Here is a 25,533-nt window from a genome sequence, read left to right on the forward strand (position 1 = left end):
ATTCTTCGCGGTTGCTCTTTTTGTGGAGCATTCAGCGCTGGTTGGTGTCCCTATTCCAGGGCTCCACTTGCTTCATAGTACGCGCGCTCGTCAGCGTATATGCAGAGCACTCAAGCAGGACTGTTTCGATCACGCTGCAGTTGTCAAAATGCGAACTGTTCATTTGACCGAAACTGTATCGCGAGCCGTTTCTAAAGGGAGAGTTCGCGCGAAGTCGGTGATACGAGTTTCCAACGACGAGAAATTCTGGGAAGGAGTCTCGATCTTAGATGTGGAGCGCATGAATAAAGAAACTAGTAGTGATGCATTGCCAAGTTCCAGAGCCGTCCCTTCGTAAGAAAATCTTTATTCGAGATGGTATGTATCAGTTTTCGTGAAGAAAGTCCGAATGTATCTCTTATGTTGGCGGTCTTTACGGGCCGTATCATCTGCTTTTCCACTGACGAGAATGCCATGGTGAGCTGATATCCAAGGCAATATTATGCAGTAGCCTGCGGCAATAGCCAAACGTGGAGATACCCAATGTCAATGGCGACGGGCTGATGATTGGTTTCTTCAGCAGTTTGAAGAGAATTTGTAGAGATGCGTTTCAGTAGGTAAAACGCAATGGCCGGGGGTAAGGTGCCGGATATAGGAAAAATCTTCAATACCGCTAAGCTCAGCTAGCTGTCGTAGAGGACGTTTTCCCCTGCAATCGGTGGGAAAGTATATGGCTTGTTGAGGGCACTTAAGAGGCCCCAGGGGGGAATTTCTTGAATAGTTGAACCATCGTTGAAAATGCGGATGTGCGCTGCGTATATTCCTCGTTTAAGTAGGCCAGGGTAGTTTTCAAATGCTCTACCTGGGATATCAAGCTCCTTGCATTCTCCCCTGGAAAAATTAGTCATATTTAGAGGCGATAGTGTCCAGGAGGAAATGTCAGATGTAGTAGTTTCTGTGGCTTATTAACATGTAAGAACGGCCAGGAGCAGTACAGTTTTACCAAAGCCAGTGCTCCAGTCGGTTAGGTGGGGACGGTGTAAGAAGCGCTTCTTCCCTTGAAGGACATGTCGGAGATGGGTACGCATAAATTAAGGGGAAATGAGGGTGCTCGTTGTAATACATGAAGGAAAGAAGCCAACAGTCGGCGAGGCCGAGGAAAGCGTTGGTGATGGTACTTTTATGTCTTTTTTTTTAATGTTTACTAGGATAATCACAAAAATTGTTAATGTAATCTGATTAGGGGAAAGATAATTAAACGCAAAGTAGAAGAAAAAACAACGTGCCGATGGTGGGAACTGAACCCACGACCTCCGAATATCGCGTCCGGTGCTCTTCCAACTGAGCTACATCGGCCGCTGTCCCCCCTGCTACTTTCTTGGGCATTTATGTTGTCTGTATACGAACCTTGAGAGTGTTCACCAGCGCCACCCTCAACCATAGCGGCGGACGTGGAACGTCCTGTGTTACCGCCAGCGTCACGTAGAACGTGAACACGTAGAACGTGATCTACGTGACGCTACGTGATCTACGTGATCACACAGGCACACAGGGCAAGAAAAATACGTAGAAAAATACGTAGACCGTGATCACGTAGAGCGTGATCTACGTGACGCTACGTGATCTACGTGATCACACAGGCACACGGGGAAAAAAAAATACACACACAAAAGCAGAAAAATGCCATACCGCACATGTACATAACCTCATGGCACAGGGAAGGCACCGTGAAGATAATTTCGCTCTAACGTGTAACGCCACGAATGGTTTTGCGACACAGGAGGTACTCGATGTGGCAGTGAAATATGCCTATAGTAATAAAGATATCATCTATGTATCTACTAGTAGAAGCATGTCTGATCGACACATCACATCAGATCATCAGATATGCCCCTGCTGGTAGATGGATATTTGATCGCCACATCGCGGAACTCGTGTGCCGCAAAACCACCTGTGGGGCTACACCGGCGAGAACGGAATTATCTTCACGGTACCCCAATGTGCAAGGAGGAGTGTGGTTTGGTATGTTTCTGTTTTGTGCGTGTGCGTACGTGCGTATGTGTCTGTGTCCATCCTAACAAAAGTTTCAGTTCATAGTCAGCTCTTTGTGCGTGTTCCTTCCCCTGTCTTCGTTTTTTCGGGCTGCACAAAATGCTGAAGCTTACCCGATAAAAAAAACCTGGACAATCATGCGTCAGTACTGTCAGTTTGCATGAAAAACAACTTCAGTTTATTGACAGTTTTAATTAAGCAAAAGCTTTACTAGCCCCATTACGCGAAAATCCGGTCGGTGGCGTGTGGACCCGATGGTACCCCAAAAAGACTTCAGGTGTCCACAGAAACAACCGTACTCCTCCCTGCGCTTCAACCTTCCTGCGGACTAATTATTAAGGCGAAACCCTTTCGAAGCTGATAGTAAAAATCTTTAGTCAGCGATATTTGCCCGCGAGATGTGTGAGCGAGATTTCGCGAGGAAAGATACTGCTCCTTTACTGTAAACCTATTTTTAGGACGCCGGTGAACTTTGATGCGTTCAACGAAACGCTGGTTCTGTTCGACAAGCGGCGCGCAATGTACCATGTGCAGCAGCAACGCATTTCTCCACTGCAGATTATGCAGTGCTCTCGAAAACTTTGATTGCCATAGCTACGTGTTGTGTCACGGAACGCTTGACCTGCAGAAGAGCGATACTTTTATAACAAATGCATTTTCTAAAAAAGAAAAAAATGTAGTTGATAATGAGCGTCCTGTTGTCGGCCCTTTTGTCGTCTGTCGTCCACGAGCGCTGCTCAGCAGAAAAGCCCGACGGTGGTTACGATGCCAGCGAGCGTGCTGCGATCATGAGGCCGCCTTTGAATTTCCCTCCTCCTCCTCAGCATTGCGTTTCCCTTTTCTTGAACACCCTGCTGCGTTTTTCTGCTAGAGAAGGAGAGCTATGGACTCGTTGTCAGGGCATTGGACTGAACAATTTTGCGAGACATCAGGTGCTGCTCTCCATTGAGAGAAATTGAAGACATTTTCTTTGGGTCAATATAGGTAACAGGTCGAGTATTTTTGGTGCCATAAGCGGGGGTTATGTCCCCTCTACTGCATACGAGTTCATTCGCATTATCTTGGCAACAGTTCAGCATATTGTGACTCAAAAATCTTGGATATGAGGCGACAAACTCAGGCTTGGGAGCGCTGAAAAAAGAAATATGCAAAGTCTGCGTGTTTGCATACCTTGCCTACTTTTAGCAAGTTCTACACTGTGCGAGAAAAAAAGATGCAGGTAATAGAAGAATATTCGCAGCCTTCATGTGCACTCAATAAGAGGCCATGCATCATCTCAAGTTTTTTTCCCCAGAGAGTTTGGCCCAATAGACCTTGTTCACTTGTTCGCGCATTAACATTTTCCGCGAACTTTTTCTTTTTAAAATGGACGAACCACTCCTTTTTTTTAGTAGCCGTAATTATTAGATTAATCTGAAGATTAATCCTCAAAAGACTAAAATAGTGTTGTACTTTCCGAAGGGGAAGGTATTGTTTAGGCCACTCAATCTATGCTTAAACTGTGATCCTGTGGAGATAGTGGATTCTGTCAAAATCCTTGTTGTCATGTTTTCAAAGCACTTGACTTGGAATGATCATGTTGATTATATTAGATCTAAAGTATCCTCAGCTGTCGGAGTTATATCGCGCTTGCGCAACATTCTTCCTGTCAAAATTAGGCTGCTGGTGCATAACTCTTTAGTTCTGTCTCTCTTACAATACTGTATTATCGTTTGGGGTACCACATGACAAGTTTTATCTTCTCCAAAAAAGAGCTGTGAGATGCATTGCTGATGTTCCTTATTGTTTCCCTACAACCGACCTGTTTTTAAAATACGAAATCCTGCCAGTCTTCGCTTTACACGAATACAGACTTTTAATGTGCGTCAAAAGTGCTTCGGAGGAGCAGTAAAAATTACATTGGTAGTTTGGCAGAACTTGCAAGAAACACCCATATTCCACAAACCAGAAATAAAGAAATGTGGTTAGTTCCTACACCTAGAGCATATTACTCAGAACAATCTATCTTTTACACATTGCCTGTGCTCTTAAATAAATTAAACAAAGAAATGTTTGACCCTTTCCAGCATTCAAATACTGTTATTAAGAAATTTTTTCTGAACAAGTTTGTGTGATGACGCTGCATGTATTTTCGTGTTGGTACTTTTTGCTTCTTTTTCAAGGTGTTTTATCTTCTTTTGTGCTATAATGTATAGCGCAGAATTTATTGTCGGTTGTCTGATGCTATGCCAATGTAAAAAAGGGGGCAGGACCTCTGTCAAGCTTTCGAGCTTTTAGTCCTGTCTCCTTCTCAAATATAGAGAAAATAAAAGGCTGATTGATTGATTGATTGACTGATTGATTGATTAATTGATTAGGCGTCTCAGTGCTCATTTGCCTTATATATTTGCACTTACCGGACAAGATCGTAAGGTGACTAGATGGGAATTCCTTAATGAAGCGCTTTTTCTTAGCTATGTCTATAAGCTCTCCAGAAGGAAAAGAAACCAGGTTCTTACTGAGTATTCGTTCTCTATACGGGTGTATGGGCAGCCTTACCAAGGGTTTCTTGACACTACCGCTTAACCGCGCGAAGTGCATGTGCATTCAATCTACTGCAAACATATTCCTTAAATTGCCTACATTCATGGTCCCTGTCAAGATATTGCTTCACGCTAAGATGTTCGTGCCATGGGTGTTGCATTGCCACCTGCGCAATACGCCTGTGACCGCTGATCACTGTTTATTCTGTGCTTTGATTATATACTTTTCTGGGACGTATTAAATCGAACGCTTAAGAAATACTTCGAAATACACCGTAGTATTAATTTTTGCCTGTTGAGAAAAGCTGGGATGTCCCTGTGATTTATTAAAGTTGATGAGGCGGTTGAGTTTGCGGGAGACCCGTATAATGGACCGCTACGCCGAATATCACGATCACCGAATTTGGCGTTCCGAAAATGCGTACTTTGGCGTGTGGAGTACAGCTGTCTACCGTATTTCGATGCTTGCGTGTGCCTTCCATAATTTTTGCATTTGTGATGGTGGGGAATCACTGAAATTTCGCTGGATGGAATTATGCAGCATGGTGATTTTAGGCATGAGCTCTTCCGGTATGCTTTTATCGGAAGTTTTCCCACGCAATAAATAAAAAGCTTCGAAATACAGAGTACTGGTTAGCTCACTAGGCTGGAGGATGGAAGGATGGTGGTTGGAGCCCTGGCGCGAACACAGTTCATTTGTATTTTGTACCTCACGACGCGACCTTGAAACGTAACAATGTAAGGCTTTCGCCTAATGAACGCTTTTTTTTTTTCTCAAATTCACAGCTGCTGTCGTATCCTGTTTAAAGCTGTGCGCAACAGAGCAAGGTACTCCAATGAGCCATTATTTCGTTTTGGCCGCATAAAACGCGGTTCCATACACTCTTATTCTGGTTCCACATAGGTTGCAGTTGTAAGTGGAACTTTTAAAAAAGTTCCGCTTACAACTGCTTACAATTTCCGCTTACAATTTCAATGCCACGCTGGCTTTTTAGGACAGGCTTTCTTTCAGCAAGGAGTGATTAACAGCGGGTGATACGGTCAGCTTTCGTCTAAAACTTAAGTTACCTGCCGCTTCGGCCTCTATCAGCTTGACGTGGTGACCCGAGCGGTGTGACCATTCCTTGCGCCCTCGGCAACACCTGCCACCGGCCGACTGGCGCTATGGAACACGTCGTGTTTGTGGTCCCCGACGCGCGGCGAGTGAGCGTGACCGGGAGAAATTGCTCGGCGGAAAATTGGATCGGCAAACCCCGGTGTCCTACCCCTTCCCACCTTCCACCCCTTCGATTCTCTTCCGAGTTCGCTGTACAGAACCCGCCCCTCCCACTTGCAGCTCTCTTCCTCCCGGGACGCATTCTCTCTTCGATCGTGTTCTCCGAAACTCCGGTTAAGCCGGCCGGTAGACCTCCCCTAGCTCCACACGTACATCCGTCAGCCTCAACTTCTTATTCCTGCAACGGTAAAAATATCTACGCACGCAAGGTCACGTGCAAGTTAGGGGCACGTACGACCGAAGCGAATCGCGCGCTGCGAAACCGTTCCACGGTAGCGGTCGCAGGTCACGACAGCGGAAAGGAAGTTCAGGCTCGATTTTGATATTGCATTAAAAACGTTTCGAACTGTTCCACAAAATCCACTATCTGAAATGACACAGCACCGATTCACCAAAAATATAGATGGTAGAAAGCTCTGCTTGGGATGTACTTCTTTCTTTTCTTAGTACAATGAATGACCCCGCACTTAGGTTTCGTGTTGGTTTTCTATCTTACGTTTTAAGCGACTGCCTCGATCGGCAGCAAGAGACCGTTTACCTCGGTTCGAATGTTTAGACAAAGTAAAAGGCGATTATGGTCAAGCATTTTGAGAGAACTTCTAATCAATGAGGCTCATAAAATCATAAAGATGACACACAAAAAGAGTTAAAAGGAAGGGAAGATCTCCCCTATCTCCCCCCCCCCCCCCCCTTTAGATAAGGCCAAAATACCGTTACTAAAACATATTTTTTCTTGGTGAAAAGAGGAGTTGTAGAATTAGGCAGCTCAGTATGCCAAAGATTCTGAGCGTCACAACAAATATATTAAGGTTTACGCCAGTAGAGACACATAATTTCGAACGTATAGGACTGCCCACGAAAATATTATTGTGCGCGAAAGATGGTTTGCAAGGAAGCGTCTAAGACACACTTTCCAACTTGCTTTGTTATCATTTTAAAACACCCGAAACACACACACATTTTGGCTTTAAGGGACTTGTAAGGCTCACGGAAGGAGGATATGCTTGGCGGCTCAAATAGGTTTCGAATTGCAACTCTTCCCCATTCGGAAACCTTGCCGGGAGACCGGTGTGGCAGGCAAAACGTTTCGCTGCGGCCACTGATAAGCAGCACATGGTGCAATAGCACCATTGACCAGATTTTGCAAGCTAGATAATCACATAATGATATTCTAGATAATTATTATGATCATCAGCTAGATTACTTGACTATGTGCTGGAGTTCACGATAACCTCTGTGAAAGGCGGAAGCAAAACTTCCTATTTACGCATAAGCACCTTGTATTCCTACTGCGTTGCCAACACCTAATCTCATCCAGTGTCCGGGCGATGTTTTGTTTCTTTTCCATGTAGCATCACGTTACCGGTAATGAGACTCGGGGAAGTTGAAGTAGGAAGCACAACGTGAAATATTTGTTATATGAACCGATCCAATGAAAATTGCGATTACACTGCTTCGTCTTGGTGTGGTTAATGCAACGTTTTTTTTTTGTTATTTGGATAGAAAAATGTAGGGATGTTGAAAATATCTTCTCTACGTGCATATCACTCTTGTGGTGTTCCAGTAAAATAAAATATACGTCGCTGTGACGTGCCTCTGACGACGTGATCGTGAGGAGTGACGATCGTGATAAAACAATATAGTAAAGACGAAGTTCACTCAAACAAAAACGGTCTATACAAAAACAAACACATTCTACTTGGCTAATGTGCTCGCGCTGCAGCTTGCCTTCCACGCCGCGCTCGCAGCTAGTCGACGAAACCGAGCGCTATTTGAGTCCAACTGTCTCCACACTAAACGCTCTTAGCGTTTTCAGAATGCCTTAAATACGGCTTGCTAGTCTTGCATTTTAATACGCAGGCAACTTCAAGGCAGGTTGAATAAAAACAAAGTTTTGCATAAGGACGAAATGCTAATTACAAGTAACGGCAAAATGATGTTATCTTGTATTGATAGCTTCTACGTTGTAAAAGCAAGGTGCCTCTTCGCCGAAAATCGCTGCACGACCTCCTCGTTGGGCCCTGTTAGCCTTCTCCTTTTAGTGCTAGATTATGCGGAAATGAATAATAAACTGCTCCAAGTACCAGCCTCGACGGCAAGGAATGATATTGCAGCGACACATTCAAATCTGTGATTCTGGCACGCGTATCAATTCTGTATTCTTTGTTTGCTGATGCTCGTTGTCGCGAAAAGCAGCTTTATCAGTATCTTTGTCGCGGAAGATGCGCCGAGATGAAGATTCTGGCCACTCGCGTGCGTTTCTGCAATGTTCCAGGTTGTGCTAGTCACCGTTTGCGGTTTTATCTCGATGTTTTTCTTAGCCGCCTTTAAATTGAGCGTTGACGAGTGTGACGGGCATTCTCAGTTCGACGACCAGATAGCATGTTTGTGGCTATCGCCGCCGCCGAGTTCAGTTTTTTTTGCGGGTGCAAGTCAGCCCTATAATTAGTTTATTCCCATGAAAATTGTCTCCTCATTTGTTGTAAATGGTATTGTCACCACCACGTGACACTTTATAAACTATCAGTACAACGAACAGACCAAAAGCAGCATCAGACTAACTTGTCTAGTTTGACATCTCAGCACAGCCACTGCTACAAGCAGCTGCTTTTTGAGGCAGAGAACACTTATGTTGAGGCGCAATTTTTTTTCCTGTGGCATAAAGCTAGTTACTGTGTCATTTATTTATTTATATATTATATTGCCTACTGCCTCTTGGCAGTCCAGGCAGGAGTGAGTAAGTACCGGAAAGACAAGTCACAGTCGGCAGTACAAATCAAGGTAAACAAGAATGTGAGTGACAAGAAAGCATAAGGAAATGGCTTGCAATACAGATTATCGTGTCAGCAAAAGCAGCTTATTCAAAATTACAAAAAAGAGCATTAAAAGAAAAAAAACGCGCGCACACACACACATCTGCAAACGGCCAAAACAGGAGACTGGACACTCCAAAATTAATGCGCTTCATTGCAAAGAGTGCATGGCAGATGCAAAGGATTCAACACTGGCGACTTCTTGCGGTAGAGCATATTCCACTCTGCTATAGTTCGAGGGAAGTACGAGAAGCGATAAGCGCTAGTCTTAGCATCACAATTCTTTTGCTGTGCTTCCCTCTTGTTTCTCTTCTTGTATTAAAATTGATTTAGATGTCGGAATCCATTTTTGTTTGTTTATTAACTATATTAAACAAAGTTTGTAGGCGATGGAGTCCGCGCTGAAATTGTAATGTGGGAAGGCCGGACCGTGTTCTGAGTTCAGTGATCGGGGCTGTTGTACTGTAAGTATTATAACTGAATCCAAAGGCTTTCTTTTGCCCGTTTTCAAGGTTATCAATGTGAGTTTTTGTGTGGGGATCCCACATAACATCGGCATAATGGTCTATGGTCTAATGAATGTCGTGCAGGCAGCGAGTTTAGCCCTACTAGTGCAATGTTTCAGCCGGTTTTTAAGTAACTATATCCTCCTTAGCGACGCCGAAACGACGTATTGAACATGAGCGCTCCAGGTTAGCTTCGAGTCAATTGCTATCCCCAGGTATTTTAATTTGTCAACCGGCCTAATTGCTACATTGTTGATTTTATATGTACAAATTAATGGTGCACATGGGGATTATGCGTTGTTATTTGACATTGAAGCCATAGGTCCGAGAGCGGCGGTGATAATTATTACCTTAATTTGAATAAATTGGCCTTCTGATGCCAGGGAAAAACCGATCAAACCAGAATTATAAAACCCGCTGATTTATTGAGAAATAAATTTAAATAAAAGTATTCGAAAAGACTATTCACTACTAATAGCGTATTCTAATGATCAACAAAGAGATGTTTTTTTTTTCTTCATAAAGCTGAAATGCATCTTTTCATGGGTTATTTGGATTTAGGTCCGCACTTATATTTACTCCGCTACGACATTCTCCCTAGGTTATCACGACGTTCAGCGCCTTCGCAGATTCGAAGAGCTGCTACGAATCTCTGTTGTATTGCGCGGTTAGCAGAGTACAAAAATAACCTACGACCTTTACCTGGCGCTCTCCGAGGAAGGAATTCCAGGCTAGTGCTGCGAGGGATGCTGCAAGTGCAAGGGTAGCCAGATTCCTTGAGTCCAGCGGCGACTGGACCAGAGGGATGCTTCCCATCTGCCAATCATAGGACAGCGTTCGTGGGTAGATGGCCAGCCAGGCGTTGAAGGCACACAGGTAGCTGTACGTCAGAACCCTTTGGTTTCCAGCAGAGGAGAGAAGAGCATCGTGTGATTAGCTTTGTGCCAAAGTAGATTCTGGCATCTCACTTATACATAACCACTGCCATGTCGACAGCACAAGAAAGTTGACGAGGCAGCGCTGTACTTTCTTCTCATACCGGAAATTGAGACGCAAGAGCATCTTAGTTTTTAAAGAGAGTGTCAAGAGAGCGTCTAAAGAAAAGAAAAGGACGCGTAAACCCATATAAAGCCTAAAGGGCACCACATATATTATTTACACAGTTGTAGAAAATGAGAAATAGTATATTATATACAGTCCAAATATTGGTAAAGCAATTAGAGTATTTTTGCTAACCTTATATTTTTTTTCAGAAAGGCAAATTTACAGCCACCAATATCTTACCTTAGAATTGCATCAACAGTGGATAATTGTAATCGAGCGTTTGCGGCCTACCGCATCCTCTGGCGGTAGGAATTTGTGAGTGTACGAAGCAGTTGGCGCGTTTTCAGAATTCGTACTTTATAACCATCGCAGTAAATTTTGCCAGCAGGCTCCGCATCAGATATGGGTCATATTTTCGGTTGTACGTCTTGTAGCTGGTTAGTTTGTCGAATACAGTAAAACCTCGTAGGTATGTGTTGAAAAAATACTGCAGAACATATTGTTGCCAAGAAGATCGGCAGTAACGCGAGAGGAGCCCTCGTGCTAGGCCAGCCATTAAACCATCATTCATCCTGTCGCATGTTGTGCCGTCTTCTTGCTTATCACCCAGTAACATTATGGTTGGAGGTGCGGCGTACGTCATCCCCATTCTCGCCTTGGAGCATCGACGCCATCTGCACGCCGGGACCATCGACCGAGAGCCCTGGGATAACGCCGCGCAGCTTTGCTCCAGCCCTTCCTGCCCAGATCCGACCAGCCGCAACTACCGTCGCCCAGCCCCCAACTCGGATCTGAAGACAAGGCGCACATATGAACTGACCAGAGACCAGATCAGAGCAAAGACCCGACGGATCCGAAGAACCGAAAGACAAGAACGCGCAACCCCCGCTCCGACCAGCCGCCCGACGCGACCTCGAGCCGTCGATCACGTAGATGCTTGGGTGGCGGAAGGCTGAAGAGCTCCAGGGGAGGCGGAACATCCAAGCATTATCGTGTTCATCGTCATCGCGGTGGCAGGTACACCATTTTCTTCTATATTTTTTTGAACATCCTCACCGTCACGTCACCACCAACTTCAACGAACCGATCGGGACGGTCGCTTGGTTACCCCGGGATGTGTTGCGAAGAAGATTGGCAGTGGCGCGAGAGGAGCTCTCCTGCTAGGCCAGAAATTAAATCATTATTAACCCTGTCGCCATGTTGGACCGTCTTCGTGCTTGTCACCACGTAACAATATTACCCGCCAAAACGTACAATCCAAACTGTCTGATTTTGAAAAATAGCTGTACATAGAGGTACAAATTCATTTTGAGTTGACACTTTCACTGCACAAAAGTACAGATTAGTATTTCTTGATATCAAGAATGTGCAGGTACTCTCTTAGTTCTCGCAGGATTGAGTCCGTATTTCCATTGTCTGCGCGGAAAAGATTCAGTGCATAATGCGGTTCGTAGAGGGCATGCCGAGCCGGGATTGTTTCTTTGGTTGTTTTTGGATATTTCGCCCCCTTACAAGCGAGGATTATTTCATGAGAGGAGAAAGGGAGAATGATGAATTAAATGCGTTGTGTGATGACCCTGGAGGTGCAAGCAGCAAGGGACGGAGTCTGAAATATTGGGCAGCAGCGTCGCCACTTTATTAAGTCTGCGGCCCCCGTTGTGACTAATCACTAGCACAGCAGCACAACTGTCAATAAGTGGATAAACAGCAACGCCTTCGATTAGACCCTCAATAATGTTTACAGGGCTTGGCACGGTTGCTGAGGGTACTGTTCTTGTCTCGAGAAACAGCGGCGCCTAGTTTTCCGTATGAAGGGGTGGTAATCTGCGAGTGATAGGAAAGCGGGATCGGCAGCGGGGAGATTGCGACAGGTATGTGTATTAGTCGGAATGTGTCGGAGAGCGATGCGAAGGCGAACGACCCGACTTAGGTTCAGAGATAGGTACGTCGTACGCAGGCGCGAGCCCGTAGTCGTAAGAACCGAGTCCGCGCGCACGGCACCACCGGAGCATATGGCCATCTACGCCGCAAATATAGCTGATCGGGCAGTTATCTTGTGTGCGCCACAGATTCATAGTGCGCGGACCAGTGCATGGCCGAGCAGACTGAGCTGGCGGTGCTGAGGCATGGGCTTCCGCCTAGTGAAGATGGGGCTCGGTGGCGCGTGCGTTGCATGGCAGGTGAAAGCGGTGGCTGGGTCGTAATTTCGGCATAAGCAGAGCAACGACCATAGGCGGTGGGTTGACGGCTAACAGGATTTCAGCAACCTACTCCTGGATGACACGTTGTATAGGGGGCGACAGAGATGGTAAGACCACTGAAGAGCCATCTCTACCCGAAGAAAGTGTTGAAATTGTTGGATAAACGTTGGCTGATCCCGAGGAGAGCCGGTAAGGCCTGGAGTCGTTAGTGCGTCGTCCGCGCAAATGGTACAGCGCGTCATCCCTTGAGTCCCATGAGTCCCTTGAAACCATGCTTGATCTGGTCTTCCCCAGCCATAGATGGATTAAGGCATTTCACTACTCGGCAACATTCTCAAATTTGTTTGTGACGTTCTCACCTTTCTGCTCGGCTCGAGAGTCGAGACCGCAAGCGTTGTTCGGCACAAAGTTTCCGAACAGCAGGGAGGCTGAAATCCTTGGCGAGGCTAGTTTTAAGAGCAGCTCAGGTAGAAATACAAGTTTAGTAGTTTCAGAATCACATGTTAGCGACGTTAGTTAAATAGATTATTACGTTGGCGAGCTTAACGCTCTCATACCGCCTTTAGTAGGCACACACATATTCGTAGGAGGTTAGCCAGTCCTCTAGATTTCTGTCGTGCGTGCCGCTGAAGATGAGTGGGTCGCACTGACGCACTAGTCCGGAACAGGTGATGGCGCTGAGAACAATCGGACTAGGTTCGGTCGTGGTGTCGGTCATGATGGTAGAGCCGGTTAGGGTGCGACTTCAGAGTTTCAGGATGGGAAAATGTGGCACCTCCACCAAGTATAATGAGGCGGATTAGACAATTTACTGGCAACATCTTTACTGACACGTTGCTGTTGCGAAGGTCAGCGTTCATCAGAGCGAGCTCGAGCTTGGCCAGCTTCGTCATCTTCGTCATCGTCTTCTTTTGCGCTTCTCGAAGGTACAGGTGTCAACTATTCGTCTTAAAAGCTTTAAATATTGCAAAACAATTGTATGACTAGTCAGTGTCATTCACTTGGTAAACATCTTCCCAAGGCTGGACTGCCCTCTTTTGACTAAAATTTTCTAACGTAGTTTGCTTGATGCTTTGGAATGAGAAGAGCTGTTTTGTGCGGTTTTGCGAGGCTTTCTTGAAAACTATGTATATGGGTAGACGGTCACTTATGGAGCAGTTTACCGTCCCTGCTGATGGGCCACTGTTGTCTAGAATAGTAATAGTTAGATGGAGTAGGGATGACGGTAATGTAGTAACACGACTCAGAAAATCTATCACAAGGATCATACTATTAGCTTACTTTATAAAGTTAGCTATATGTTAAGGAAATACGTTTTACAGAGGATGTAAATATAAGGATGCAAATATAAGGAGAGATAATATGTTATAGAACACATAGTCAAACATACGTGTAAACACAAGCAAATTTTAACTACAACCATGCGGTGAATGATAAACAACCCAAATGACATAGGTTGATTGCTGATTTGTCAGTATCTCCAAATCAAATGATGTGCTCCAGCAGTTCAGGTACAAGGTTACAAGAAAGCACATTACGAATTGCAACAAAAACGCCTCTACCTCTTATCACAGAGTGATTGAGATAATAGGCATTATAACCAGGTGTCACCATAATATCACTATAATTTCTGAACCAAATTTCTGGTAGCACAGCAATGTAAACAATTAACGTGATTTAACAAGACAGTTGCCAATTCATACCTGTTCCGAGCTGAATGCGTGCTGACGTGAAATGCTGCTCATCTAAGGTAACCTATTTTTGGTTTAACACCTGCAGGATTTCAAGGTGTCATTTCCACTTCACCAATTGTATGAATCAATCATGTTGATTATTTTGTTCGCTTGAAGGTCATACCAACAAGATAGGATCGTTTCCCGGGCTTCTTATTACAACAGCCGAGTAGCTTTCTGCCTGGCGTAGAAAAAGAATACTGTATCGGTCTGCGGCTTACTGCCCGTGCTGCTATTATTCAACTTCAAGGCTAAAAATTAAGCCAAATACATTAACTTCCTTATCTTTAAAAGGATGCTCATGTCATCTGATGACTGTGTCCTCACCTCGTGGAAAAATGCGGTGAAAAAGAGGCCGGGTTGTCCATTTCTGAGAACTCCGGCAGGCTTCCGTGCAACATCCAAACCCTGATGAACAGCAGCACAGCCAACTGGAGGCAAAGTGCAACATAGTCAGTTTTGCAGACATTACACACGCAAACATTGCAGCTGAAAAATTCAGACTGGAATGCTTGCGGGAACAAACAGCATGGGTTGGAAGGAGTGGGCCGCCATTTTTGTGTTTAGGATTAAAGCATTCTTGAACCACTAAAACGTAAATATCTTGCAAGCGTTTTCTAGCAAAAAAATCAACATGAAATATGGTGACATTTTTGAAAAGAAAATTCTATACGTCTTTCAGCTGCACAGTGAATTTCGCCCTAAATCAAGAATTTTGATTAATAACCTTGCACCATATTTTTGTATGATATGGATAGTGTGAAATACGTTTTGCAGTTGCTTGCGGAAGCAACCACTGATATGGTTTTTATTTTTTAACCGCTCGTCACTAGTATATTGCTAACTGTCTCTAGATATATCTTGCGCACTAAGTACAGCACAAAATCGACTGCAACTTTCCACAATTTGAAATCCTGTTAAGCCATGTTTACATCAATTCGAACCAGCCTTTATTTCGCCGAAAAGGAAAGCAGTGAACACTACAAGAAAAGCCTCCAGCGGGATTGAAAACTTTTATGTCCCATTTGCAAACCACAATTCGCCAGCGGCACAAATAATTCTCAGTACAAGACCAGATGATTTGCAGGCTGAGAAAAAAAGCACCATAAATAAGCACTATCAACCATTTAAAATGGGACAACGTTTATCCTTCACACGAGCTCAAAAAAAAAAAAATATCGACAAACAAATACGGACACGTAGTATAAAATATTTGTAGTGCGAGTAATACGACAAGACCTTCGAATTGAAATACATAACGCCTGTCACGTTAGCCGCGGGAGCTATGCTTATGCATTGTTAAGCTATGTAAAAATCTGTACCGCCCACCCCCTCTCTAATTCCCTCTGCGTGGGCTATGAGAGAATGTGCAATAAATAAATAAATAAATAAATAAATAAATAAATAAATAAATAAATAAATAAATAAATAAATAAATAAATAAATAAATAAATAAATAAATAAATAAATAAATAAATAAATAAATAAATCTAGAAATAAATTGCACTAAAGGAATCAGATCATATGTAGTAAGACGTATTGTCATATTGTAACAACTAAAACGAAAGTTAAACTTGAGGAAAGTTTTAAAATCTTCTTGAAATTGCAGACTATATAAGGCCGCTGTCATGTAGTTTAAATGTGATGGAACCAGATAACAAAGTACCTAAGCCCCTTAATGGGGTAGGCATAAAGGCAACGTAGTCCAATGCAGAGAGTACGTCGGTACGACTGCTACAAACAATCGTAGTTTAGTTATAAAGGCAATGTTATGTTTGACTTATCATTTTAGCGCTAAGCGAGGAGTAAGTCATGCAGATGCAAATGTGTATTTCTTGCCAAGGTGCATGATATACGACTCAAGCTATTTTTTGTAGACGGTGGCACATCTGAATTTTAGTTGACGTGCCCAACATAAGGAGACAATAATGTAGGTGGGACATAAGTATATATTTATACAGGACAGTTTGACTGGATATGACAATTCCGGTATAAGTGACCAACAATGCGGGAAGATTTTAAGGCGACGTGATTTTTATGTGGGTCTCGAAACAACTTTCTTGTGAAATGCACTACAAGCGTTCTAGAAGTATTCACACATTCAAGCCATGAAAGTTAAAAATATATTGTTCGAGTCATAATAATAATAATAATAAAATTTATTATTTCCTTATTCCAGTACAAATGCAGGCCTGCCAAAGCCTCCTAAGGCTTGAATGGCAGTGCCCGGCAGTATAGCAAGCATATAAGCCATGCACCGAGCAGACATGTAAAAAAAGCACACAAGAAAAAAGCAAAAAAAAAAACAATGAAAGAAGAAAATGGATTGAAAAGAGCGAACGCAAAAATATATACCCACGATAGGTGAGAAATCATGTAAAAACATAAGTAACAAAATTGTGTACTGGAACTAACATCTTAATTTTACAAGACAATCCTTCACTATCTTTTTGGAATTACCAGAAAATATTTCTTTGGGTAACCGGTTAAGAACAGAGGGAACATAATGTTTTCGAAGATGCTCGCCGTAGCGTGTACGCACTCTAGGTACGAGAAAACGATCGCGACTTCGCAGATCTTTCGCAGAAACATAAAGTGTGTAAAAATCATTTGACCATATGTGTTTAAAAACTATTGTTTCAGAAAACAGATGAAAAAAGTCAGGCATACGTAAAAGTTCAAAAACGTAACTATGTTCATCACGTGACCTGCCATGTAATACTGATATAAGAGCGGATTTCAGTAAACTGCTCACTTTCTTTCTCCAAAAGGCAGAGCAGAAATAAAAGCAGCAAGTACCATAGCGTAAAACACTGTAGACTAAGGCGTATACTGTTTGCCTGCGTACATTCATAGGGCAAAGGGACTTGACAGAGTACAGCAAACACGCAACTTTACGGAGCTGAGAACATACAAAAGACAGATGAGTATTCCAAGACATGTCGGAATCAAAGAATACTCCTAAGTATTTGACTGTTGACACAGTCATAATTGACGGACACTTGCAATGAACACAATTAGGTTTGTTCAAACGAGTTGACACGTCGTTAGGAATTCCCTTTAAATTATTGTTAAAAAATACTAATTGTGTCTTTTTATTGTTAACACTTATAAAGTTATTGCTGAACCATTCCATAACTAACTCGCTGTCATGTTGATTTGGATTGGATTGGTAAAACGTTTATTTGGCCTGCAGTAGAACGCGCGCTGGCGCGCGCGCGCTCCGGACGGGGCCTACGTCGTCCTCTGGGTACCGGCCGCGTGGCCTGGGTCCCCGCGTATGATCGTAAGAGCGTAACAGCGTATGATCAGCGTATTGAAAAACATTATTATTACTGTAGAGTTTTGGATGGAAAAACACACGTCTTGTTCTGTTTACGTTAATATGAGGCACATGAAATTAGTTGAGCAATCAAGTAGTAAGAATGTATCGTTCACTATATCAATCAATTTGTCAACAAGATTCCTACAGAACAATAGCGCATAATTATCGGCCTAATGATAAAACAAATATATTTTGTTATATTAACAGTACCACTAATATAAAAAAGTGAATATATAAAGAGTGAAGACTCAGCTGCTTAAGAAAAGCGACGATCATCTATTGATGGATGTCTACATTGCTTCCTATTGTGTTGCAAGGCAACTAAATTGTGTCGAAATACAATTTTTCAGGTTAAAATCAGTTCTCACAGCTTGGTAATGTGCAAATAAGAACTACCCAATAAAAGAAGGCAGTGCACCGTACAACCAAGACGAGAACGTGTGATTATGTTATCGATACGAATATCGATTCAGACCTGGACTATCTGCATAAACTACAAGATTTTTTGTTCAACTACAGAAGTAAGAATTTGATACTTACAGGGGAATTTAATCTGTCAACCATCAACTGGTCTAACAAAAACATTAGATGCTCTCAAAATGCTGACACACTCTATGATATAATGTTGTCCCACGACCTTCAGCAAATAGTCACCGAACCAACTATAATAAACGGTTCTACTGAGTCAATTTTAGATCTAGTATTCATAAAACGCTCTATTTGTGATTACATAGTGTCTGTTCATGATGACATATCTGATCACAAGTTAGTAGTCGCATCTCTATCTGTACTTCACGGCCGTAAAGAAAAGGCAAGGCATAAGAACGTAAAATATTATACAAAAGCACTAGATCAATCCATCCTTGACTACTTGGAACTGGCTTATGAAAGCTTTGAGGGAACGAGTGTCACACAGTTATGGCACATGTTCAAGAAACAATGTAAATATTGTATCAATAAATTCATACCCGATAAAAAGAAGCGCTTAAAGAAAGCAAATCCCTGGATAAATCGGCACGTTATTCACCTAAAGCGAAGGTTTAAACGGCTGAAAAAAACGAAGAACGCCAGGTCCAGTCTCTTAACTTCTTTAGCAGAAGAGCTTTCTTCGAACATTAAATCAGCAAAAAAAAAAAAAAGCATTACTTTACAGAGAGTCTTCCACAATTTATACAAAATGATCCCCGTAAATTTTGGGATCACCTTCGAACTTCACAGAAGCAAATAAATCAAATAACTGTGCATAACAACGTAATTACATGTCCTCAATCAATTGCTACGCATTTGAATACGTACTTTCATTCTGTATTTCCTGAAGTACCAATGAATATGTTTTTGACTTTCAACCTGAACAACAAATCACTGTATCCTACGAAGGCGTTGTTGAATCCCTACTCCGGTTAGATGCTAAAAGTTCGCATGGTCGAGATGACATACCGAACGCTTTCTTACGCCGTTATGCTGAATCCTTAGCTCATTTCTTAATAAAAAATGTTTTGTTTATCTTTATCATCTTTCTCCTTGCCCCCTGACTGGCTAACAGCCAGAGTTGTGCCTGTGCATAAAAAGGGAGACCGGGCGTGTTTCAACAATTACCGTCCGATTTCTTTGACGAGTACTTGTAGCAAACTAATCGAACACATTACCGCTAACCACATACTTGATATGTCAAACTCAAACGGATGCTTGTCTCCATTCCAACACGGCTTCAGGAAAGGATTTTCTACTGTCACCAAATTGGTTACCGCTATCCATAACTTTAGTTTCGTATTAGAGAAATCAGGACAACTAGCCATAATGTTTTAGACTTCAGTAAAGCGTTTGGTAAAGTTCCCCACAATAAACTTCTTGGAAAACTCAAATTAGTAGATGTGTCCTTAGCCTTGGTAAACTGAATTGCTTCCTACTTACGAAATAGAACTCAGTTTGTAGATATTGGTGGTATTTCTCCCGCGTCACTTCCAGTGACATGTGGCGTTCCCCAAGGAAGCGTAATAGGGCCGTTGTTATTTTTTATTTATATAAATGACATTGCATGTTCCATTCATAGAAATGATAAAATTACTTTATTTGCCGATGACTGCATGCTGTACATCCCAATAAGTTCTGTGGCTGACCAAATCGTACTGAATGATATTTTCCGCGAAATTGTGGCCTGTTGTGACAAATCAGAAATGGCCTTCAATCCTGATAAGACAGTGCTCTTGCGCATGACAAGAAAGAACCATCCTATGCACTTTAGCTACTCTGCTTGCGGAACTACTATTTCGGAAGTCAAAAAGTACAAATATTTAAGCGTCTTAATAAATTCGCAGCTTAACTGGAGCGACCATGTTCATTCCATCTGTTCATCTGCGTTAAAAAAACTTGGACTTTTGAAACACAAGCTCAAAGAAGCACCTAGTCACGTTAAGCTTTTAGCCTATAGCTCTATTATTCAGCCCAAACTTGAGTATGCGGCTATAGTGTGGGATCCGTACACCAAAAAAGATATAGCAAAAATAGAAAACGTACAAAGGCGGGCTGTGAGATTCATTTTCAATAAATTCAAGAGGACTGATTCCTCATCGGCTTTAATGGCAGCTAACGAAATTAAACCTCTTCATATAAGACGGAAAATTGCTCGACTAACATTTCTTTATTCACTCATCCAGGGAAAGTTTGGAATTTCTTCTTCCCCTATGTTACTACATCAACCACACGAAAAACCCGTCACCAACATACCCATGCCCTAACACCATATTTCGCGAAAACTAACTCGTTTAAATACTCTTACTTTCCACGCATAATAAAAGAGTGGAACGCACTCCCTGAAAAACGTTTTTCAGTTCAGAGTTCTGAGATGACTGTTAGCAGTGAATGCATTTACTAATGAATGTATCTGCAATGTATTCCCTTAGGCTTGTTTCGTTCGTTTGTGCATGTGTCAACTGTTATTGTAAGGCGTTTTACATGTTATGTTATTTGCCCTGCCTGCTTGGACCACATGAGGTCTGCAGTAGTGTATAAAAAATTTGCGCTCTGTTTGCTAGCCCGAACTAATATGTACAAATTCTCTTTTTTTCCACGAACAATCGCAGACTGGAACGCCCTACCGATTGACTCGCCATTTTTATCGTCTCCTAATTGAAGTGTCATATGTTCTACTGTGCATTGTATTCTTTGTGTTATCAGTTCATCGCTGTGTAAAATTCTTTGTTTTATTGTTTTCAAACTACATGACATCTGATGCAAACGATCTCTCCTGCGTGGGTATTTAATATGCCTGCAGTATTTCTAAATAAATAAATAAAGTTATAAATTACCCCCCCCCCCCCCCCGATGTCTATTGTGGCCTGATTGCAACGACTTTGGTTTCTTCATAGGGTGTGCAGGCAGAATGCTAGACCAAAATATATTAGTGGTATCCGATAACGCTGTCTTCAGGATTTTCGAAACCAGTAAAATATAGAACGGAAAAAGGTTTGGAAGTGAGAACGGATACAGAAAACCTGAGAATTTTCAGAAGAAATCAGAAAGCGCTGATGACACCTCGAACTCAAAGTTGGTGCCACCCAACTAGCATATATGGATCGCATTTGAAGGGCTGCCGCTTCAAACCAAAAAAGCAGCAACGACTGCCACTTAAGAACACAAGTGCCGTATGGGCCTCAGAGTAGACAGCTGTCATGTATTGATTCAAATCGTGAAGAGCGCGCCCGGTCAAAGCGAAATTACAGCCTAATTTGCACATCTAACAGCGCCTTGAATCGATCAGCAATCCGTTACACTTGCTTATCTTGAGAACTTCAGATCGTTCAGCGAAACGACATTGATCTCTCCAGGGCTAAAGGAGTGAAGATAATTGAGCAATAGCGTGCGTGATTTCAGCACCACCAGAAGACGGGCTCGGTAACTTACACCTACAAGCCCTCAATGCATGGTACGATTCACAGGCACGCTTGAAAGCTGTCATGCCGGTTGATTATGAAATGGATGAATGAATGAATGAATGAATAAAGCCTTTATTTGATTGAAGGGATGGCTCTCGGCCGCTGTTTGGGTAATTCGGGAATTAGGAGGGATAAGAGTGTAACTTCTCGCTTCTTCACGGGTATTCAAGCTGTTTTTCGTTGCTTGCAATGCTGCCGATCTGTGCGTTGTAAGTCGACCTCTCTCGAACTACTCGATGCCGCCGCTCTCACTGCCATAAGTGGCAATGGCAAAATTAATGGCTGATCAAGTACTCTCTTTAGGGTGCCATTTCGCTGTTACAAAACACGCTTTCATAAGTAGTACGTTGCAAAATATATTTAGCACATTACAACAGTGAACAAATACCTCGACCTCAAATCTGTGACCGCTGCTGCTTTTTCACGTAACATTGCGATCGCGTCATCAATATGGTTGTTGAAATTGCGCCATGCGAGTTCAGCGACTTGAAATTTTGAATATGCATATAGGATGGCTATATAAACAGAGAAGGAATGATAAATCACGTTTGGCACGCAGGGTGAGAAAACTCTTCCTTGCAACCCACCGCCGACTACTATAAAAGGCTATAAAACTAATGAAATGGTATAATTAAAAAGTTTCCCTCGCAAAAAGTAGTACATATTTTAAGAATGAGTATGTATGGATAGATTAGAGGGTTTAAGTACGAAGTCGATCATCACTTGGAAGAATGGCTTTGTCTACTTCAATAAGGTTAAAAACTCAGTCAATGCACCAATGAATGTGCCATCATTTGAAATTATAAAGTGGCGCCTCAATGCCTCTTTTTCAAAGAGCGGACTGGAAGCTCTAATGCGTTATTTTCGAATTGAGAAACATCATTATAAAAAGAAAGAGTCATGAAATCTGTTTGCTGAGGAAAAAAAATTGCGTGACGGTGACCTTATGCCAATAAAAAAACAGTCAAGGGATCTGCCTAAGGGCAGAAAAGAGTCAATAGGAGAGTTACCAGGGAGTAATTTGTTGTACATGGTGTGTGCACGCTGGTGATTAGTAGGAACTGCAAAAAACGCTTGATGCTACACATCGTTCGAAGGCTAAAATGTATACTTACAAGCGTTGTTAGCGTCAGTAGCCGGATATCTCGTACACTTCTGCAAGCAATCCGCTGGATGTAATGACGGCTCCTGCGGAGGACAAACGATAGAAGATAATTATTTTCCTGCTGCACTAACCGTGTTTAATAAATCTATGGACAGGCAACAATATGTAATCTAAAACACAGCTCTGGAAGGCAATGAAAATTACCCACGAGGTAATGAAAATTATGCAATACAAAACCACAAGCTATATTAATTACTTGTGTGCCCGCTCAGGCAATCTTTGCTATCTGTCCTGAATTTCCGATTTTGAGTTCTATACCAGTGAGGTGAAATCATTTTGCTTGGCAAATGTCCGCCATTGCGAACTCAGAATAATAAAAGCTCTAGAATATGGGAAGCACTGGATTTTGTTTCTATGTAAAGAAAGAAGGAGAGGAAGCAAAGATCCATATTCTGTTAAAGCGTTTGCTGTAGTCAAATCATTTGCGAGTTAGTGTATTTCCTGGACCTAGTACCAATTACTCGTCCGCCGCATGTTTTTTTTTGTCTTGCGCTACGCAGCAAACATCGTCGTCTGAATCGTCGTGACCAGACACGATAACACTATGCTATCGGCGCAATCGATCACGCCTCGTGTAAAACTGCAACACACTGTCACGTGGTGCAGTCAACATCGTCATTTTCGAGTTCAAGTCCTGCAACGTACTCGCTCTCTGTGAAATGAACATCGTCATGTTCATTTCATCTGGCCGCTCCTCCACTTAACATAGGTAAATACGCCATACACATAGACCATCTCGTTAACAGGACACAGCCGTGCCAGGCAGGCTGCTGATATCACGAAGCAACGAGAAGCCCGTTGCCGAGAAGCAGATCTTTAAGCTTTGCGCCCTCAAAAAACAAAAACAACTACTAAACGCGTGGCGGCAAGCACATCCACAAATTCGCTGATTGCTACATAGGCAGCAGTGACCGGCTAGTTTCCGAATTGAAAACTTGGATTGTACAGATTGATTTCTTAATGTTCCTTTTTGTTCTGATTGCGGTTCTTAATTAATTTGTTTGCAATATATAGTCAAATAAAACAGAGAAAGCGGCATTACTACAGGCTTGCGCTCGGCTTGTCAAACTGACAAAATGTCGCGCTCTGCTTTAATTTATTTATAAGATACTGCCGGCCTCAGCCTTGGGCCTTTGGCAGGAGTGGGCAGAACTAAACACGGGAAGAGAATGGACAGCAGGAAAAGCATTACATAAATTAAAAAATCATCATCATCATCATCAGCCTGATTCTACCCACTGCAGGGCGAAGGCCTCTCCCATATCTCTCCACTTAACCCGGTTCTGTGCTAGCTGCATCCACTTGACCCCTGCGAACTTCTTAATCTCATCCGCCCACCTAACTTTCTGCCACCCCCTGCTACGCTTTCCTTCCCTCGGAATCCAGTTTGTTACCTTAAGCGACCATCGGTTATCCTCTCTTCGAACTACATGTCCTGCCCATGTCCATTTCTTCTTCTTAATTTCCACTAGAATGTCGTTAACTTGCGTTATTTCTCTGACCCACTCTGCACGCTTTCTATCTCTTAATGTTACCCCTACCATTTTTCGTTCCATAGCCCTCTGGCTATGGAACGAAAAATGGCTATGGAACGAAAAATGCGGTGATACAACGACTACAAGGAATACGTTTGCTCAGGACGAGTGCAGAACAAGTTGCCAGCCTAACACATTCAAGTACTCCCGCCGGGGTGGCGCAGTGGTTACGGCGCTCAACTACTGTGCCCAAGGTCGCGGGATCGAACCCCGGCCTCGGCGGCCACTTTTCGATGGAGGCGAAAAGCAAGACGCCCGTGTGCTGTGCGATGTCAGTGCACGTAAAAGAACTCCAGGTGGTCGAAATTTCCGGAGTCCTCCATTACGGCGTCTCTCATTGCCTGAGCCGCTTTGGGACGTTAAACCCCACGAACAAAACCAACATTCAAGTACTTCTTGATTTGCGCAAGTTCAGCTGAAGACTCCACCAGTATGCTATAAAAAAGAACCAATGAAAGGAAGAAATCAAGCACTAAAAACGCCATCGAAAATAAAAGTGACATAGAGAACTTTTCGCATAAAGAGCATAAAGGTCTTAGCGATATGAAAAAAGAAAACATACACCACGCATGCTCAATCGCTTGAGCAGGAAAAAAATAGTATCAAACTTTTCTCCCTGAGCGATACAGTTAACACACAAGTACACTCGGTCAATTCATGTTGAAGTTCAAACGCGTATCCGATCCGATACTATGCGCTCGAAATATCAGAACCCACTTTAAATGCAGTCTCTCCCTGCATCGGTCTCATTTCTAGCCGTTCACTACTACGCCTAGCACATGGGTTAGCTCTTAGCCGTTGCGGCCACGTTCGAATACAGGGAAAAGGCAAAGTGCCCTGTACTATAATATGCCACTGCACGATAATGAAACCCAGGTCGAAAATATGCGGTCTCTTCCACTACGGCGTCTTTATAGCTGTAGTCGCTTTGGGATCCCGGACCCTAAACCTTGCAACTAAAACAGATCGGCCGCACACAGAGTCATTGCATTTTTCTAAGCCATGCCAGTTTGTGGACAACCAAGAAAGTGACAACAGTGACGAGTGGTAAGCAACAGACTTAAGAAGAGTGTGTTTCACCTCACCTCTTAAAAAAAAGGAAATGTCAACCTAGAAATTTACAATGGTCGCTTGATGATTATCTTAACGACTTGCTTGAACGGAGTCGTTGAAACATCACAGTGTACCTCCAATTAGCAGGAGTGGTGAATGTAGTGTGTCTGTGATGTACAGGGTCATCCCCTTCTAGCCATAACACGGGCACAGCTTTAAAAGCAACATTGCGTCCGGCGAAGCAAAACGACACTGTCACAGAACGGGCGGCATCCATTAATTTGCCCATGTTGCATTTATACACACGCGGAATTGTTGTTCTGTAAACCCCATATGTTCACGGAACCTGTATATGTCACCATCGGTCGGGCGCGCAAGAACGCGTACGTGACTGTTG

At 43.0% G+C, this 25,533-nt stretch overlaps 1 protein-coding gene across 1 annotated transcript in view; it reads right to left on the reverse strand.

The window, feature by feature from the left end:
* The window catches only part of LOC146180850 (protein O-mannosyl-transferase TMTC1-like), a 158,141-nt gene that overhangs the window by 31,249 nt on the left and 101,359 nt on the right, over positions 1 to 25,533 (reverse strand). The window contains exons 6-9 of the mRNA XM_084575666.1: positions 22,499 to 22,568; positions 14,454 to 14,557; positions 9,874 to 10,043; positions 9,499 to 9,544 (exon numbers count right to left, since the gene is read on the reverse strand). Of these exons, the coding sequence (XP_084431792.1) occupies positions 9,499 to 9,544; positions 9,874 to 10,043; positions 14,454 to 14,557; positions 22,499 to 22,568 (390 nt within the window). The remainder of the gene's footprint in view (positions 1 to 9,498; positions 9,545 to 9,873; positions 10,044 to 14,453; positions 14,558 to 22,498; positions 22,569 to 25,533) is intronic.

This window comes from Amblyomma maculatum, chromosome 8 (assembly GCF_055883805.1).
Source record: "Amblyomma maculatum isolate TAMU_Amacu chromosome 8, ASM5588380v1, whole genome shotgun sequence".
NCBI lineage: Eukaryota > Metazoa > Arthropoda > Arachnida > Ixodida > Ixodidae > Amblyomma > Amblyomma maculatum.